This window comes from Branchiostoma belcheri, unplaced genomic scaffold, assembly GCF_001625305.1.
Source record: "Branchiostoma belcheri isolate BF01 breed outbred unplaced genomic scaffold, Haploidv18h27 scaffold44, whole genome shotgun sequence".
Taxonomy (NCBI): Eukaryota; Metazoa; Chordata; class Leptocardii; order Amphioxiformes; family Branchiostomatidae; genus Branchiostoma; species Branchiostoma belcheri.
In genome coordinates this window covers 556,896-577,106 of record NW_017804065.1, presented here as the reverse complement: position 1 = coordinate 577,106, position 20,211 = coordinate 556,896, and the positions used below count along the sequence as shown (strand labels likewise).

The 20,211-nt window shown below is 41.8% G+C and overlaps 3 protein-coding genes across 3 annotated transcripts in view; 1 reads left to right on the top strand and 2 right to left on the bottom strand.

The window, feature by feature from the left end:
- Positions 1 to 6,995, bottom strand: part of LOC109478413 — a 29,086-nt gene extending 22,091 nt beyond the window's left edge. Inside the window, 2 exon segments of the mRNA XM_019779942.1 lie at positions 6,101 to 6,179; positions 6,741 to 6,995. Coding sequence (XP_019635501.1) covers positions 6,101 to 6,148 — 48 coding nt within the window. The 5' untranslated portion in view covers positions 6,149 to 6,179; positions 6,741 to 6,995.
- LOC109478483 lies at positions 6,208 to 11,019 on the top strand. Its single transcript, XM_019780041.1, has 5 exons — positions 6,208 to 6,634; positions 7,635 to 7,774; positions 7,969 to 8,124; positions 9,362 to 9,541; positions 9,840 to 11,019. The coding sequence occupies exons 2-5, from the start codon at positions 7,676 to 7,678 to the stop codon at positions 10,449 to 10,451; spliced, it is 1,047 nt and encodes a 348-aa protein (XP_019635600.1). The 5' UTR covers positions 6,208 to 6,634; positions 7,635 to 7,675; the 3' UTR covers positions 10,452 to 11,019.
- LOC109478482 overlaps positions 10,707 to 20,211 on the bottom strand; it is a 20,153-nt gene continuing 10,648 nt past the window's right edge. Inside the window, exons 3-12 of the mRNA XM_019780039.1 lie at positions 17,189 to 17,402; positions 16,799 to 16,911; positions 15,104 to 16,454; positions 14,832 to 14,947; positions 14,551 to 14,649; positions 14,102 to 14,251; positions 13,587 to 13,705; positions 13,039 to 13,197; positions 12,494 to 12,609; positions 10,707 to 12,082 (exon numbers count right to left, since the gene is read on the bottom strand). Of these exons, the coding sequence (XP_019635598.1) occupies positions 12,026 to 12,082; positions 12,494 to 12,609; positions 13,039 to 13,197; positions 13,587 to 13,705; positions 14,102 to 14,251; positions 14,551 to 14,649; positions 14,832 to 14,947; positions 15,104 to 16,454; positions 16,799 to 16,911; positions 17,189 to 17,402 (2,494 nt within the window). The 3' untranslated portion in view covers positions 10,707 to 12,025. The remainder of the gene's footprint in view (positions 12,083 to 12,493; positions 12,610 to 13,038; positions 13,198 to 13,586; positions 13,706 to 14,101; positions 14,252 to 14,550; positions 14,650 to 14,831; positions 14,948 to 15,103; positions 16,455 to 16,798; positions 16,912 to 17,188; positions 17,403 to 20,211) is intronic.

The window sequence follows — 20,211 nt, the reverse complement described above, 5'->3', positions numbered from 1 at the left end:
CGACCCGCCAGCCCGCTACCCGGCCAAACCGACTCGACCGCTGACAGCCGCCATGCCGCCCGACACACCAGGCCGCCGCTCCGTATCCGGCCACACTGACGAAGAACCCGTCGACGCTACCGCTACGTGCCACGACCTCTTTTGTACCCAGCCGTGCTCCCGTGAACCAGGCCTGCTATGAACTTGCCATTTGTCTCAGACATGCAACCCTGCCCAAGACCGTCAAGACCATGCCATGCCGTCACCTTCCGGCCCGAGCGGACCGTGCCACGTCGCCGCGTCCCGACCGCCGACCGCCTGCGGAACCCAGCCCGATGACTCCAGGCAGCCCTCGTGTCACAGACGACCGACCCCATCATGAGTAGGAACTGACTTTCTAACATGACGTGACCTGCTAGATCTTTGCTGCGAACTCTCTACCCACAGAACTTTCTAAGACCTATGAACTCTTGTGGTGTTGACTTGTTGTTGCACAATATGTGATGTTTTCTATGTTTGCCCTTGCTCGCACGCCTACGGGAAGCGACCAAGCCGCATTGAGCCTGTGTATTTTTGTATTACTTGCGAAATATGATGCTTGCCTAGTAAAAAGTCTACGGGACGACACTGCAAGGAAGATCATTTTTGCATTCCCGGATCACACTGTAGCTGTGTGACGGTCCGGAAGTCCCCGTACCGCCCCACGCTAGGGAGTACGCGAGGAAATGCGAACTTTGCCGAACAACAACAGCGGGACATCCGAAAGTACTCCCTACAGAACTCCCTAACATGGGATACATATGTTAACAATAGTTGTAAATGTGTCTATGAGAATTGATGAGCCAACATATTTCAGAAGAATCTATTGCGAAATAGAACAATGGATTTGTAAACAGATTGGATTATGTAACGTATTTAGCATGAGTAGCTTGCAGGTGAGGGCACATGCTTAAGTAAGGGGGGAGGAATGTAACAATATGTATATTGTTAGTATCAAAGCATTTGTATATTATCGCCGGTTCTATCCCCTCCCTTGGGCGGTGCCGCGGTTGCCTGTTCGAACACGTGCCAGCGCACGTGCCAACGTCGTGTTCGAACAGGTGATCTATACCGGTACCGTTCGAGGGAAGGGGCTCTAGAACCGGCCGGTTACAGATTGAATAAATGAGTTGAGATCAAGCCATTGACGAGTTCAGACGTGCGCCCTTCTTCGTCCTGTTACATTAGGAATCTAAGTTCTACAAGAAATATACAGAAGAACATACACAAATAACGGCGATTACAAGTCGGCAAAAATAAAATGTGGTCTCATGTGCGTCTTACTCGATTTCACTCAATCCTGCCGTCTCGGATGAGAGAAATCACCAAAGAAAACCATACACTTCAAACAAGGTAAGTAACAAGGTAAGTAACAGTTTTAAGTTTACAAAAATTGATATTACTTAACATATACGGCGGGCGAACAAACATAAATAACACTTGAAAACACGTGCACGCGCCGCTTCGATTACTATTTACTCATTTTACTGGCTGCAGTTGACTATTCTTCTGATTCGGAATTCTTTCTGATGTCAGTTCAGTTCATCAGATGATTGTTCACATTCACAATGAGCAACAGAATGAAGATGACACAGATTTTGACAGCAGGATATTTGCTAACAGCCCGCAAAGTTGACTAAACGCTACTCATTTGTAAACAACTAGTTACTAGTGGGGCCTTATCTCGTCGGCCGCCTTTCAACTTTGTACGTGCCGCGGCTTCCGCCCCAGACGGCCTCACTTTGCCACGCCCCTATCACGCCCTGGGAACCACGCCGCGGTCGGCGGCTCTTAATATAATCTAGTTTAATTTATGGTGTTCTAAACTCAACTTACAATATTTTGCGTGTCAAACTCCTATCCTCTGGCAATATTTCATTTCAACATGTCCTCACTAATTATGCAATTTACCTCTATATTAACATAATATATGCATAGTGCTGTTAACATTTATGTAAAGTACACATGTCACAAGGTATAAAATTGCCATCATTCACCATTAAGAAATCATAGAATTTTTGTATTGATTATGCAAATTAGGTCATCATTTGCATAATTAGTATCTTTGTGTTCCATCTGCCATGTATGAAAGTACTATAATGTAAAACACTGTAATTATAGAATTTCCTCATTACCTCCAAAATTGAGGTGTGTCTGTGTGTGTGTGTCTGTGTGTATGTGTGTGTGTGTGTGTGTGTTTCTGCACATTTGTAGTCAGCATAACTTCATACCGCCTTTATGGAAGTTCCGATGATTGACGAAGAACTGGTGCTGGCTAGAGTCCGGGTGCATCGCAATGTGACTGTATCAAACTGGTCTTAGCTTGTATTTATATATCTACTGTACAAAACTGATATACGGTGTCTAAACGTGGTTTACTGGTTGTGCAAAACAAACAAACACAAGAGATCTCATACCTACATGAAATATGGGCTTGACATGTAAACGTATTCTTTAATTATGCAAATGACCTCTACATAAACATAATAAATGCACCGTAATGTTAACTTTTTATTAACTTAATATGAAACTCCCATCATTTACCACTAAGGAGTTATAAAATTTTGAGATTGATTATGCAAATTAGGTCCATACTTGCATAATTGCTATCTGGTGATATTCCTCCTGCCACAGATTATGAACATTACATGTATCAAACAAAATCCCATGATGTAAAACGCTGGAATTACACAATTTCCTCATTAATTATGCAAATTAAGTCATCATTTGCATAATTTGCATCCAATAATGTAGTCTGTAATCTCTGTCTAAGCTAACCACATACCAAAAATCAAGAAAATACATTGTTCCTTTGTGAATTTATCTGCTCTGAAAGGTTTCGCCAGAAACCCCCCTGCAGTTCCAGAACAAGCTGCTAAGGGGACCAAACCCACACCACTTATTACTGCCAGGAAAAGCTATCCATCACTCAAAAATCAAGACCATAGCATGTCCAGGACAAAAGATACAAAAAACGGAAGTTGTGCTGCAGTACCAAGGTCAGCCACCAGGAGGCCCATATTTGACCTTGACCTTTGCCTCCCCAACACCTACCCACATACTAAATATCATTACAATCCATTCAAAGGTTCAGAAACACAAACACACACACACATACGTACAGACACACACACACAGACACGCCAAAAACAATACCATCAATTTTTCATGGAGGTAAAAATTGTCCATTTCATACAGAATGGTCCTTCTGTTAATGCATAAGCAGGACCAACTCTTGAGAAATGGTAGCAAAAAGGTGTCAGGAAATGACCTGCTGGACCAGCCTGCCATGCACAGGGTGTGACGGCTAGACCAGCCTGCCACGTACAAGACCTGACAGCTAGACCAGCTTGCCACGCACAAGACCTGACAGCTAGACCAGCTTGCCACGTACAAGACCTGACAGCTAGACCAGCTTGCCACGTACAAGACCTGACGGCTAGACCAGCTTGCCACGTACAAGACCTGACGGCTAGACCAGCTTGCCAGGTACAAGACCTGACAGCTAGACCAGCTTGCCACGTACAAGACCTGACGGCTAGACCAGCCTGCCACGCACAGGGCGTGACGGCTAGACCAGCCTGCCACGTCACAAGACACCAAGCTATTGCTGTCCCACAAGTGTAACACAAGGATAGCTACTGAGCAGAGCTATCTTACTGATTACTTGTGGTTGGGGTGACAACTGCCAAGAATGATGTAGTATGGCAAAGAAGATTAAAGATGCTAGAGCTGGGTTCAGTTGTTAGTTCGTCAAGAAGGTCATGTGTTAGGACTAGTTAGGCACATCATATATGTGGGCTGTCTATTTTCTAACTGGTCATAACTCGCTGTGCATTGGATTAGATGTAACGCAAGGTTAGTGACACGGCCACACTTCGAGGTGTACCAGCCAAAAATCAACGGTCGTGAGCAACAAAGAATAACATGAATATGATCCTTATATGTGTCTTTTATTTATTCACTGGATGGGAGTAAGTTTGCATTCAGCGACACAGCAGAGTATCTTCCGATATGACGGGACAGCAAGGTAACATGGACTTGGACGCATGTTGTGTTTTTCACATAATACAATACTCAACATTTCGTCGATTTTTTTAAAATCACAAGAATGCTAGGAAATTGTAACAATAGCTAGCATCAAACCTGGCTTTCTTATCTCAATGATCCATGGTGTTGTGAGGTATGAAACTTTCAAACACCTTGATATAAATGAGAAAAAGTACAGCGACAGTTGTCGCCGACTAGCGTTTTTCGAACGCCATTTTAATCATCATCATCGTCGCATCAGGTGACGTCACCGTTTTGAACTGCAGAAAGGTTTATAAAAGTCGCACTGTGGCGCTGTTGCACATTAATTTATGCAAAAATGCCAAAATGGCTTCCTGCGTCCGTAGCGAAAAGTTTGCTCGGGTTTTCACGACGTTCCGCTGTGTCTGGAGGGGCATAGACGCTTGTTATCTATTGCAACAGTTTTATGGAACATCTTGGGCCATTATGTCACGTTCTACTGAGGGAAAAAAGCAGGTCCAGCCTCATTTAGCACCACAGCGCTACTGCATGCGACATTGGGCTACACACTGACATTTTACCGGGGTTTGTTGTTGACCACTTCGCTATTCTTTTGCAGAAAGTGTTTGTTTATGTGCGCTTATACGTAGAGCACTACAAGGACAAAGGTCCAAGTGACCGTTAATTGGTCACCCTAGAGCAATTCTCCACTGTTAACTACTAAATAAATAAAAGCTGGCACGGCACAAAAAAACGCAGGGAAGAAATGACACGGCACACACTTCTATAACCGACGAACTACTGTTTCTTCACATGGGTTGAATATTTAGTTCTGCCCATGCGTTTTCACAAAAAATGGAATTTTCCATAATTCGACCGTAAACTGGTAACCTTGCGTTATCCTAATGATATTTGGTAGGTAGGTTGGGGTTTCGATAGCCTGACTGAACCTCGCTTTTCGTCGGCTCCCTGGTGGCGGACTATGTAGGGAGCCCCCTCCCCCCAAGCTTGCCCACAGACTAGGGTTTCGACAGTAAAGGTCAAGGTCAAGGTCAGAGGCCAGTCCCATTACACTTGACATGCAAAGGAATAAACAGCTTACTCTGGTACTTTATACTAAAACCCATCTAAAACCCGTCTAAAACCCATCATCATAATAGCAAGGTGACATTGACCAAGCAGAAGTCAGAAGAGATTAGTCACAATTTCATATTGGTTATGATGCCGTAATGTCATGGAAGCATGATACAAGTGGTGAAAAATCATCATAGGTGGTCCTATGTTGTGTCATAAAGGACAATTTGACCCAAATAGAACAAGTAAAACAATCACAAGATCACATCCGACTTCTAATAACAGGGCGCCTTGCACAAATTTGATGACAAGGTGGGACACAGTTTACTTCAGAAGAAATCATTCGGGCTGCTGTATTAAAACTTTAGAAAGGTGACACTCTGTAGGAAGAAAAAGTGACAACTTGCGCGCTGGGCAAACTGGCATCTCGTAAGCAGGGCTCAAAATTCATTTTTGGGAATAGGTGCACTGGTGCACCCAACCTAATAAAGTGGGTGCACAAAAAATATTTTAGGTGCACCATTTAAAAAATATTGTCAGCAAAAGCTACATGGATGTGTAATGTTTCATTCTAAAGAAAAGCAATAGCAATGATTTTATTATTTTTCTGACATTTAGATGTTAAGAATATGTTGCAGTCTGCAATACCATTTAACTTTAAGTAACACCTTAAATGGCTTACCATTGATATATGATAATAGCATGTGACACTTGACCATTGATATATGATAATAGCATGTGACACTTGACCATTGATATATGATAATAGCATGTGACACTTGACCATTGATATATGATAATAGCATGTGACACTTGACCATTGATATATGATAATAGCATGTGACACTTGACCATTGATATATGATAATAGCATGTGACACTTGACCATTGATATATGATAATAGCATGTGACACTTGACATGGTGCCAAACTACAAACATCAACACCATCAATACATGACTCAGCAGCTAGTTTCACATCCTGGACTTTTACTCACCTGATCACATTCCGCATCGCTGGGTAGCAAAGGTTGTTTGTCAGCCATGACTCATATGATCAGGCCCCCAGGGCTGGATCTGGAGAAAACAGGAACATCAGCAACATTATCTACGGTGGCCAAACTCCACAGACCAATGATCCACCGGCACCCCTTTTTGAACCCGCGTTGTAGGGACTACCGTATCATGTTAAAAATGATAATACATAATACAGGCAAGCTTCACTTTCAAACAGTGGATGAGACCTACAGTTAGTACTACACATTTACTGTAACTGTTGGCGTCAAGGGGTCATAATTAGTGACGTCGTCCATCATCGTCAAACTCGTAATTTTGGTGCAAAGCCGACGGAAAGAACTGTATGTCTTGACAACAACAGGCTGCATGCAACTTATGCTGATTTTGGCCCACGTGGCCAAAAGTTTCGCGCCAAAATAGTCCCTGGAGGACCACCCGCCTGCTGTAACTCATAACAGATGGAACGACTCGGTTTGTTCTAGACTGCCAAATCTGGCGGCCCCGATCCGACAATCGTAAGTACAATAACTTAACGTTACATGTATCGCACATTCTTGGCTATTAACAGAGATGTTACATGGTTTAAAACGCCATTAGGATTCATATTTACGCCCCACTTACTTTCAAAACCGCTGAAGGTGGATCGCTCACTCCCGCGATTTTAGCACAGCGGACCCGGTTCAGTCAACATCGATGCCAGCTTTACCACACAGCTTTGCCAGACACTATAGCTCAAGTCCTCAATGCTACTATAAGACACTGTAACGTTAACTCCGGATCTGGTTTATAGAAAGAAAATGCCCGGTCTCCCTGCAGTCTGGGCGCGACATTCGGGCCGCCCTGATGAAGGCGCTACCGAGACTGAAAAATGCCTCCCTCTCTTTCCAACTAGCTTTTCACCCCTTTCAATATCATCAGACTGTCAGTCAAGTGACGTACCGAAACTTGTCGCCCGGGGAACCGCCACGTGGACCAATAGTAGCACGGGATAATGACCGACGCGACCTGGGAATTCCAGAGGAATAGTGTAATGGTTTCGTACGAAACTTCTTGACTACATACGCAGCAAAAATCTTTATCAGACGTCCAAAGTCCGCTATTTGTTTGTGTCGACACAGAGCAGTACTTAACGTTATACCACAAAATTTGGTGGTCACCTTTTTGTTGCATAGTCCATACAAATCCGAAGGTAAGGGAATGGGATACCAAGGAGGTTAACCTCCTTGGGATACCATCGAAGCTAGCGTTCATGGTTTAGGATTGGAACGCGACAGAGACCCTTCCAATTTGATGATGTCACTAGGATTACATACAGGGAGCCTATCTGGCAGATATCTACTATATGCTGAGAAGTTTTGTTTCATTTTTAGTAATACAAGTAGTCCAACAAGATTTACTTATACATGATGTACCTCAGGAGGCTTTATCTTTCCAGGCAATCTTGTTTCCAAACCTGTTTACAATTTTCTGGTCACTTTATGATGTTACTAACAGTTTCATAACTTTTTCTTTCAGATTTTTGGCCAATTCAGAGCAGTCCTGTCGCACTACGTACAATGAAGTGCCTTGGCTGTAAGACAGAGAAGCTGTCAAAGGAGTTTCCCTCAGTCACAATACTGGACTTATGTTATCATCCACCTCTTCACTGCTTCAGGGTGTGTACATAGCATTACATTAGTTTGACCTGTAAGTTGCCAAGTTCGTTTGTGCATGTCTTTATGCTGATCTACTTTTCCTACTGTGGTGTTACTTACTATAAATAATCCTATGGTATGGTATACACCAGGATTCATGGTCTTCAGAGGCTCCTGATATCAATGTTAAATAATTGTTGTGTTCCGATTTTCAGTGTCTGATCAAAGTTGTTGAGGAGCAGAAGAAATGCCCTCACCCAACCTGCCAAAAGAAGGTACCCGGCGACTGTGCAAGGCTGAAAGAATTCCAGGCAACAGTTAACCGTCTGTTTGCAGAGTACACCAGTACCTCTACTGTGGAGTACACTACTGTAAGCAAGAAAGACACACAAAGTTTCACTACAAAAGTTTTCAAAACTCTCATACCTAACGGTTACATTTAAACTTGTTTCCCCTCCCAGTCATGCCAATTTAAAGGTTTTTTGGGAGTGAACCTATTGAAATTAAGTCACAACTAGAGAGGCCGACATTTGCTTGGGAGCAAATACAGCATATTTCAGTCCATCTCCCTCCCACGCAAAAGTGGACTATTCCAAACTTACCCCAGTGTAAAACTGGCAAAGATTCTCAAATAAATGAATTATATAGTAGCCATGTAATTGAGAACAAAGATGCAAGAACAAGCACATTGAATCTCGAAAGCTTTACTAATCTTACAGGTATGCAAATACTAACAATGATGAGATTTGATACATTTTGAAGGTCTTAGGCACATAAACTTGAATGTGTGGGTCATTACGCACGACTTACGTGCAATGTGACCTCAGGTAACCCGCAATGGAACACGTGTTCCATGGCCAAGGGCAAATGGTATATGCCATTCTTTAGATAGAACATGGAACGGGTTTAGCACTTTTGGCCCTTTTTTTGCTGAAAATAGCCATTTAAGTCCCCCAAATGAGTCATTTGAAAGTGGTGTATGCCAAATATGTGACTGTTGTTCTGTAGACACATGTTCATGGTACCCTTATACCGAATTTCAGATCATTTGGTTGTAAAACCAGGGCTCAGGATCCAAAAATCCATTTTTTGGCGAAAAATGCCCCAAAAAACGTTCATAAAAATTTTTCAAAGGCATGTATCAAAAAAATGAAAAAAAACACCTGGGGGTATTGGCCCACTCTACCTTCATGCCAAATTTCAAGTCATTTGGCTGAATGATCATGGCGGAGTTGAATCCCTCTGACTGTGTGGCAGGAGGCGAAGGAGAAGAAACATCAGAGACAATATAAATATTGATATCATACATTTGTACCTTGGTCTGTTTTGACTAAGATTGGAATACCTACATGTAAAATCTCACCACACATGCCAGAGCTTATTTGGGTAACCATAACCTTTGAGATGGTATCTTTAGACAATTAATACTATGCTAATTAAGTCCTTTGACCTCAAGTTTAACATAAAAAAAAATTCAGCTCTCACACTACTGTGACATCATGGAACTTTCCTGGGTGAAATATTTGCATGAAGTCTATGTAATACTAATACTTCAGAGGGTTTCCTTAAATGTAATATGTTTCAGAATCTATTAAATCTGTTTTCCAGGCTGCAGCTGGAGCATCAGGAGGACCACAGGCCATCTCTGTGGCGATGATGAATGGAGAGAGCATCAGCCTGTCCTACAGTCCTTCAACAACAATTCATCAGATAAAACTGGGAATCCAGCAGAAGCTGAAACATGCTGAGGAGAAGCAGCGGCTCATTTACAATGAAGAGGAGTTGAAGGTACACAAACAAGACTGCAAATGTTTGTTGAAATTTTGTTGTCAAATATCTATATTGTTGCCGTTGTATCTTCCTCATGTTTCATGGCAACTCTTTTTATTATATACACTGTTCAATGAGCTTCTTCCTTATCATAGCATACAAGTTTTGCATAATGGACGGATTTGTAAACTAAGACATTGCAATTTTATATTCATAACTAGGTATGATTGAATCATCAAGTTGTTTTATTATGCAGTTACAAATCAAATTTTGGTATTATATGCATGAATTCTGTACATTCAATGTTTTACTACAGACCTACATGGGCAGTGGAAAACTAGCCACCATGGGTGACTATGGAGTACAGCCACACAGCACCATCCACCTGATCATCATGCTGTATGCCATCCCTGATCATTTCAACCATGTCATCTTTGATCTGTTCTGGGGATATCCAAGTCATGGGTGTGACTTCTTGGATGCCTCATGCTTAATTTTCAGTGGTACATCATTTGTGGCTGTTGTAGATTACAGACACAGATCCTACCACAGTGGTGTTGTCCGTCACTCTGGAGATGTTATGGATGACTATAAAAGGAAAGGCCATCACACTATTAATGTTAAACTCAAAGAAATACCCTCAAATGTCACTCACATGTTCTTCACCCTAAGTGCTTGGGCCTCCCCAAACATTTCCAAGTACCCCAACCCCAGCCTTAAGTTCTTTGAAGCCTCCAATAAGAATAAGCAGTTGTGCAGTGACGAGATGAGCCATGCTGCCTATTCCCAGGCCATTGTGATGTGCTCTGTCTCTCGTAAAACTGGGGTGTGGAAAATAGACAGTTTGGGAAAGTTGTCACAAGGAAATGCAGTGGACTATGGCCCTTTGCAAGCTACCATTCGCAAGCTGATTCAAGAGGGTGTGTAAGAGCATACTGCTGTAGCTGTTGTTCCTTTCACAGGTAGGAAAACAAGAAAACTGTCAGACGTTTTGGAGGGAGAAAAATGGAGAAGGAAATTTCCTGTATCAATGTTATTGTAATACTGCTCCTGTGGCTATTGTTAAATAATGAGCAGAAAGACAAAAACCTTACCAAGAAGCAAGTTCTGGTATACTAAATTAAAACGATAATTTAGAGGGAAAGTACAGACAAAAAGTAATTGATATCATTTGACTTCAGTGTTTGTTTCTCTGACAGAATTCATTGCAGAACATTTAAAGTTATGACATTTGTCATTTGGTGAAGTCCATCTAGACTATAGTACATGTATAGGGCATACTAGTACAAAATCATACTCTTAACTTAGAAAGTAGAAATTCCCTGTACTGAAAATGCACCAGTCTGCTAATTGTTCTTACTGAGAATGTTACTACATGTAACTGTACTGTTATATGTACATTCTTCAATGTCATTAACATTATTTGTTACAATAATTGCTTCTCTTACTTTGCTGCCATGAAATTTCCATAATGTTACATTGAATTTTTCAGACGTGTGTAGATTTCTGCCATATACAAACACATACCATTGGTTCATTGGTATTAAATTGGAATTATATACAAATTCAACAGGGATCACAGTGTCCTCTAAAATGTATTCAGTATTAGACCTGCATTTTTGTACTGTACAAAACTACTTTATCAAAATTGTCTTTAGTTGTGTTGCCTTTCCTAAAACATGTTTGGGTAAGTTTTACAAATTCTCTTAGACTAGTAAAGGTACAATTCGAGTGAAAGTTGTAGAAAAGGCACTACCTTCCATTGTCTTTGGACACAAAATTTCAAGCTTGGAGGGGTGACAAAACAGTATGATAATGTTTTACCACTTAAAGTTATTTTTTGACATTGTACAATTCCTTGGCTTAATACATGTAAGTACATAGAAACAGGTCTGGCCAGCCCACATTAATTTTACATTTGTTACAGAATAGTAGATAAATTTGTATGCATCACTGTATTTTAGTTACTGTAGGCATATAATTTCACTGTTCATTAAATACTGTCACAAGAAAACATTTGATGATCCAAATCTCTCTTACTTAAAAACAGTCACTGACATAATAAAAATAGACACTGACAAAATAAATACTGAGGAAATCTATGCTGACTGCCTGCAGCCTCTATACATTGTAGATATAAGTTAAGAAGGTAATTAGAAACCTTTTCATAGGATACAACATTCACCTTAGAGACACTGGTCTCTTATAAAACTGTTAACATATAATATTATGATACTGACATACATGTAAAACAGAATTGAAGACTACAACAAGAAGTAATTAATCAGAATTCTTGGTGAACAAACATTTACTCTGTATGACATTGGCCAGAGATAATATGAAGTCCTACAATACATGATATATGACATCAAGGTCTAAGTCAAATTAAATTTCTTGTTACAGAAAATTAGTGAGTTTGACAAGTACATGTAGAAGAAAGGTAGTTTGTGTATATGTTTGAAGTCTTCAGGAAGGGCTTTTCTTTCAGTCTTGTTACTATAGCTAGTAGTCTGATTTGATGTGCAGTAGGCCAGCAAAACCTGGCCTCTTCTTCAGTTGCTGGAAAGGAGAAAAATTAATGATTATTTTTAAATCAGGTGTTTCATTTGTACCTCCACCGTACATATAATCCCGACATCTTACATTTCTCATCAATTTGCATAGAAATATAAAATTAAGAAATTAGTGCAAACAATATTCTATTAACCCCCAAAACATCAGCCAAACTTTCCATTAACATGTATCATGTAAATCATACACCTAGATACATTTATGCAAGCCTATAAATGATAGTAGTCTCTGTAATTTGTGATTATGGATAAACTAGTGTTGAAGAAAAACCTAATATACTGTGATTGAAACTTGTACATTTATTTTTGTACAAACATTTCTGACTCAATAGAGCAGGACATCAGAAAAGGAAAATGGCCCCATTGTGTATAAAGGAATGAACTTCAGCAATGTTGATACCTTCAACTTGACAACAACATCTTTATACAGCTCCTGTATATCTTCATTCTCCACATCTTCAAAATAGTCGGAGATGCTGATGTGGACGTTGATGGCCCTCAGGTTAGGACAGCTACCTGTCAATCAAACCCATCAATGGTTAATGTATGACTGGGTGGAGCTAGCTGTGTATATAGAAACAAGAATGTATGTAATGCTAAATCGTAAAAGAGAGCTTGGCTGTGTAAATCATAGGCATTGATGTGGCTGCCATGATGACAATTTATCCATTTCTCCTCACTCCAACTCTAAATGCTGCTGCTGAATACTCACTGTTGAAGTGGAGACCTTACTTCTAGAAGACTAAAGCTAACTGTAGACTGGACTCCAGGCTGATGCTGCTGTTGACTTACTGTTGAAGTGGAGACCTTACTTCTAGCAGACTAAAGCTAACTGTAGACTGGATTCAAGGCTGATGCTGCTGTTGACTTACTGTTGAAGTGCAGACCTTTCTATTATTTCCAGCAGACTAAAGCTACCTGGAGACTAGATTGCTGCTGACTTACTGTTGAAGTGCATGAGAGCCTGAGGTGAGACAGGAGTGAAGCTGAACTCCAGCACACGGAGTCCCTTCAGACCGCTCCGACACATCTCCACTGCAAATGCCTCTGTGATCTCCAGCATGTGGTCTAACTCCAGGACTTGTAATCTTGGGCAGTTACCGGCTGTAGGGACAACATAGAACAGATACTTCTTACCTTGTCATAGAATGAGTGAAAATCAGGCATTTTCATGCAGCTTCAGTTGATTCTTGTTTTTGATAACTTTTAATTTAAGGCAAGGGTTGTAGTATAAGAGATTACTAAACCAGTACATTACAGTAGAAATAACAGGAATAGAGGAATTTTATACAAGACAATGATATAACACAAAGTGAAAGGCAGATATGTAGTAAATTAAAAATGGATCAATGCTACAAATTTTGAGATATTTGAACTACTATAGGCTATGTCTACTATACATTGTACATCTCATAAGTGTTATTTGTACACCAATGATTTAGCACTTTAAAACTCTTAAACTTTGGTTAATCAGATGGATGTTTTTGACTGACCAATGGTGGACAGTCCCTTCCCAGTGATGCCCACCCCTCCCACTGTGAGCTGCTGCATCATGGGCCAGCACTGACCAATCATCTGTAGGCACCTGTCATTAAATCTCTGGGGCTGCTGACTGTAAGGTAAGGTAAGAACAAACATGACATAAAATGCCTTACTGGGTTGGAGACTAATGAAGTTGTAGACAGTCTGTGTCTAATGATAATCATGCTTTTAACTACAAGAACTTGATTCTTACCAAGTCATCTACATAACTCAGGAGGAAAAGGTGCAGAGAGACTAACTACTGACATTTTCTACAGTCAAGTTAACCTTAATATACTCCTTTCAAAAAGTTTGCTTCAAATTGTGTAATAACTAAACACATGCCTCTGAAGTTAATACCTACATTTTTCTGCAACCCCTTGATAGGCAGAGCGGAGGAACGGAGCGGAGACACAGCGTTCATGGATGGATTCCAGGCTATTGATAACCAACACCCATTGTAAATTGTGTAAAAATTAAGACGTACCAAGGGAACATGGGAGCCAGGCTGAGCGCTGTGATCTCCCTACAGCCTGCACCCAGGGCCCAGATGACCTCCTGACCTACAGGGTCTGACTCACTCTTGTACATCACATCCCTCAGTAGTCGGGAATGGCAGCTGGCCAACCACAGCGCTCTATCACAACACCACAACAACTTGATAAAGGTCAGACATCCAGGTAGAATATTATGTAATGCATCAAAAATCAAGCAACTGGATAAATTCTCTGAGGGGTCAGAGGTTTCAGAAAGCATCAGTGACTGAGAATGAGCCTGAAGACAACGTTAACCTGTTGCTTGATTAATTTTGTTTTACATATCAATAAATGAATCACTGAAAGATATTGGTATAAAATTGGAGCCAAGGCATGGGTTAATGCATTTTTGGACAAGTATGGCCAGTTGATACAGTATGCATCATCAGAGTGCACAGACCTGTCTGTGAGGATATTTCCACAGTTGCTGATCCTGAGGCTGAGTAGGTTCTGTTTGGTGGCTGACAGGAGCCGTTCTAGACCTGGCTCTAAACTCCCCCTGTAAGGTAAAGTACAAATGTACATGTTAGCACTTATGCGGCCATGAAATACACCCACTGACTAGTTAGACAGAAGGAGGCCAATGATGGTGAAATAGACGAATGGGAAAGTGTAAAAAAAGTTGGTAGACAGTTGGTAGCAAGCTTGACTTGGATGTTTAAATTAAACATGGTCCAGTACCTGGTTTTGTGGAAGTAGTCCTTCTTGTTTTCCCCTTCTCTCCTCTTCCTGGGCCTCAGGTTCTGCAGTGATAGCACCTGTAGCTCAGTGCACCACCTAGCAATAGTCTGCAGGAACTGCAGGACAACAACAGAGTTAGAAGTCAATCATTACAATTCAGGATTCAAGGTGTGCACATGATTTTTTAACAAACTTTTCAGGTGCAAATTTTGAGCCCCAACAGTAATCAAGTAACACAAAATATTCTTTTTGAAAGGTAGCCTCATACAAACCTTGGATCCTACCCTGGCTCTCTCCAAGTGAACATGTCTCCAGAGTGCAGGCTGTCGACTGAGTAGAGTCCACTCCCGGCACACCATGGAACAGGCACAGAGGCTCTTTGTGTCCAAGTAGCAGAAGGCCAGGGACAGGGCATCCTGTCTGTGCCGGGCCAGCTCAGCCTGCTGTCTCTTCCTGCTCCGCTTCCGACTGCTCCTCCTGCTCACAAACACATCATCCTCATCAAACGCTGATTCTGTGGTTACCGTGGTAATGGAACCTGTTTCTGTCAGAGTTTCGTCATCAAAACTGCCACCAAATCTCTCCAGGGATGGTCTCTTGCTGCGGTTCTGAGGGTATCCCCCCGGAGTTTGTGAAGGTCCAGGAATTGCACTTGGATGATACTGCTGCTGCTGTAGGCTCCTGTTACTTCTCTGCTGTGGGTTGTTGACATGGTTTCTCACCTCCTGTCTACTGGGGTCATAGTTGTCACTGTTCTCATGGAAACTGTTGTCATGGAAACTGTCTTCAAAGTAACTGTCCTCATCTGTGAACTGTGACCTCCTGACAACATTGGGTGTGGACTGTGGCGAGGGGAACCCACTGCTGTTGCCATAGTAACTGTTCCCATAGGGATTCCTTCTTGCCATATTAGGGGTGACATTTGGACTCATTCCATTGCCATGGTAACCACTGGGACTGTTCTGCTGCATTCTTCTGGCAGTTGAAGGTGTGGCAGCAGGTGTGGTCAGGTTGCTATGGTAACCTGAATGGGGTGTCTGTCTCCTCCCGGTGGGGGGTGTGGTTATGGGATATGCCATGCCATTGGTCGGATATCCGTTGTTATCATTTGAATACGACGCCATCCTCCTGTGGGTGGTCGGGGTTCCATCTGGAACTCCGTTCCTGTTACCGTGATGGAAACCATTTTCACTAGCCATCCTCCTCCTCCCCGTGGATGGTGATGACATGGGATAGCTGTTTCCGAGATAACCATTGTCTAACGTTCGTGACCTCCTCTGGTTGTTGGGGGTGCTGTCAGGAAAAATCACACCCTGAGCCTGCAGGTCGTCTATTTCCTCTGGGGACAGGGCCCTGCTGTACGGGACATCCATGCCATGACCTTGGGGATGCTGAAGGTCACTGTCATGGTAATACTGTGGTGCGGGAGGGCTGACCGTTGCATACGTCCCGCTCTGTGATGACCCGTTGGCGCTGTCCCCCAGCCCAGAGTCGTTGGAGCCGCGGGGAGAGGTGGAGGGCTGGTTGGGGGAGCCCTTCCCCGGACTGCTGTGTAAAACACGGGCCTGTTTCACCAGGTCTGACAGGCCGCCATTCAACTGGACTGGGTCTACACTGCTAGCCCTATAGTATAGGAAGATATATGTGCAAAGTTTAACATTAAGCAAGACAAAAGATAGTACCCTTGGCAACTGCACCAATTATAAGCCTAGTGGGTACAATACATGCTTTGCATGCAATAAGTCATGTCAACCACCTGTTAACACTTTTCAATTTATAGTGACTATAATTTATAATTTTATCTGTGCTTGCACAGCTGTGTAACCTAAAGGCTTAAAATGTTCTATATACCATAATATAATGAAGTTAACTTCTTGTAAGTTCCTGTAACTTTGGCATGCTATATTGCAGTACCAGTCACATTTAACAGGTGGCTTCCATACAGAGGAAGAGCAAGCTGCCTGTACCTTTGGTGCTGACTGATGCTGGGTCTCCTGCTGGTGTCCATGTCAGACGGATGCTGGATGCTGCAGGCACTGGCAGAACGCTGCAGCACACCCAGGGGAGCCGACAGACGCGCCTGGGGGAAGTGTGAGGAGTAGGAATGAAGTAAAGCTGCTGAAATCTCACAGCTATCATGTACCGTATATATATCCCAATTCCAGTCTCTACATGCTTCTACAGTAACAGCTCTTCTTTTCAAAGACGGCAAAATTATAGAACTCTCTCCCTGACATTTCATTTACAACCCTTCAAAACCAACATTCACTGCCATCTCCAAGCATAGTTACCAACATGTCACCAACTTAGTTCAGTGCCCAGAAGTGGTCTTTTGGCCTTACATTGAGAAATCTCACCTGTCTCTTCTTGCACTTGGTACAGAGGGAGGTTGTGCAGCTGACGGCAGAGTTGAGACTGTTGAGGGAAGACTGGCTGCGGTAGAACTCCACCTCCTTCTCCGCCCGCTCTGTCCGACTGGTCAGAGCCTCGATGAAGTTCTTCAGCTTCTCCTTAGCCTCCGTCTCCTGCCGGGTCGCTGTCTGGATAAAATCCTCCATCTGATCAGTGGACCTGCAGGAGTGACAGGAAGATGTTACAGTTAGTGGTTTATAAGCTTGAAGGTTTATCTGTGTTGGTAGAATTCATTCATGTTGGAACTGTAACTATCAACACAAAGATATTGGACATACCCAAACTTTCCTCTGTTCAACTCCAGTCTTTGTCAAGGAATGAGCAATTTCTTTGTGTTGGAAAATTTTGTTTTACTGTCCCTTCTCTAATAATAGATTTCTTTTGTAACACATGAAAACTAAGTTGGTAAGTCAGGTACTTTCTGCAATGCCTAAAAGATCAAAATATGAAATGCCCAATCTTGGTTAGAATATTAGTAATTATAAAGTCAACACATGTGGATAATGTGTAATATATGATGAAGTACTCCTTCATAATTCAATATCACTGACTTGACTGTAACAGGCAGATACATGTATATAGGAAGATGAAAAGTTATTATTTCGTTCATGCAGTAATGACCAACAGATAGATGTATGAATGTCTGGATTGCGAGACATCTTCTCATTTGTTTATACCACCACAGTACTGACAGTTCTACATAAAAGCTGACATTATCATTGTACTATAGAAAGATCAGGAAGAATCCATAGCATGTAATGTTGCATGCATGTGTGGTCACTTGTCTCAAGGCTGAGCCCACATACAGGAGTGAGTAATGCTGATCTCTCTCAAGGATGCAGACAGTCAAGGCTGCCTGATCGATGACACACACAATAGCAGACTGACTCAGGGGTGTTACAGAATATTACTACACATTCACAAGGACATGCATATATTGAAAAAAAAGGTAACAGCTGGAGATAAAATCATTATATCATAGTGTAGTATTTGTGTCACAAAATATTGAAAGCAAAAAGAACAGTAAGATTTTTTACATGTACATATATGCATACTCAGATGTCTATCATAACGACATGCATGTAAGTACATTGTAAAACCCTTTCCATCCATAGCATCATAAAAAAATATTCATATATATATATATATATATATCACCTTAATTATGCTAATCCTTTGAAATTTCAATAAACATTTTCTTCTCTACTTATACTTTGCAGGAAGATTGCTTAAACAATTATATAGAGTTGGGGACAAAAATAACTGTAAGCCTCATTGAGTTTGTCACATCAAATCATCGCATGACCCTGAAATCAGGGTCACAATACCACCATAATCCTGTACATAGGGGTAATAAATATCTACTCACACTGTCTGACCTTTTATATGGGGATTTGAGGCTTATGACTGTTGTAAAGAATATGTCAACAGAAAATATGAGACCCGTAAATACATGTTAATAGGTTTATTTTACGTGCTTTCCACTATCCTGCATTATCATAATTTATGGAATAATAAATCAATCTAAAATACAAGTGAACTTTACGTATATGTAAAGGATTTGTAAAATTGATTATTGCTATGCAGCAGAAGGAAATCGGGATGGTACCCAGGCTACAGCCTCATGAGGACACCACATGTGTGTCCCTGAAGGTTTAGATTCCCTGCTGAGAGGTTCTCCTCCCTCCAAATTTCAGGTCAGGTCCCAGCTCCACCATCACTAAGATACCAGGAGATTCCAGACATACATGACCTCCCACTGCTGTGTTTGCCTTGCTAAGTACCTTGGAAACCACAGATAGCACCCTCACCAGGCCTGCTGGCCATTTAAGGTCTCATTCATGTATTACTCCGAGTGTACCCCCTAAAAGAGTACCAAGTCAAAAACTAAACGGCTGTATGAACGCGTGTTTTTATTGGTGAGAATTTTCCCTTTAGCCATCCCAACTGATGTAAAACGTCAAAGCGGTGAAAGCTTGTTTGTAACTGATGAAATTAGGACGTAATTGTCGGCAGCCGCGCGCTAGGTCGGACGTGCACAGTCCATTGTTGTGAGTTGTGCGGTCGTAGGTTTGCAGCGCGGGAGGGCCTCTTGCGGACAGTTGCTAAGTGCAGTTTGTGATTCCCATAAAACAGGATTGTGTGTATAGAAGTCGTTGGCAATTTTTTATGAGACGTAGAGTAAGTGTGCTCAACATAGCATGAAAGATATCAATTGATTTAATGTAGGATCATAGGGAACACGGTCTCGTAAGTCACTCATTAATGCATGGTTTCTAATGTATGGAAAAAACTCATGAATGAGACCTTAATTAAATATGAAAAATATTCATTAAAAATCAACGATTAGTGCTAAGGTCCCAATTTTTGAACAATGTTTGCCCAGGATTTAATGTCCGATTTTTCAGTGCAAATTGCATTGCGTAACCACGCCCGTTGCCATGGCAACGGACGAGGCCATTTCTGCGGGGGTTGATTGACGCCGTCCTTTCACCATTCTCCGTTTTACAAAGATTTACAGTCAAATAACGTTTTGAAAAGCTGTCACATTCAAGATACATTTACTAAAGATTATTCCCTGACTATCAGTGTTGTGTAAGGCGTCTGTAAAGCAAGGACTGACAAGCACACGCTTGCAAATTATATAGAAATCGTGTAAACCCAAATTCACGGACAACACATGCAAACATTAGAAGCGTCGATTACGGAACTTAGATGTTCATATGAAATTGTGGATAGAGTTAAGGAACCACAGAACAGGAAAAGATTCAAATAATAAAGGTATGTGCGCTCTGCTTTCAGGAAAAGCGTCAAATACAAGGCAATCCGATGTGCTACGGATCGTTCAAAACCACCTTGCCCGCAGCCTGACTGTGTACCCACCTAAAATCGCATGCCTGACAAGTAGGGTTACCTGATTGCATCCCAAAGTAATTCCCATTACGTCTGATTACCCCGCTGGCCGAAA

Coding starts and splice junctions, on each gene's coding strand:
- LOC109478483 (XM_019780041.1), top strand. CDS start 7,676: ATGAAGTGCCTTGGCTGTAAGACAGAGAAGCTGTCAAAGGAGTTTCCC. Junction 7,775..7,968: donor CACCTCTTCACTGCTTCAGG/GTGTGTACATAG, acceptor TCCGATTTTCAG/TGTCTGATCAAAGTTGTTGA. Junction 8,125..9,361: donor CTACTGTGGAGTACACTACT/GTAAGCAAGAAA, acceptor TCTGTTTTCCAG/GCTGCAGCTGGAGCATCAGG.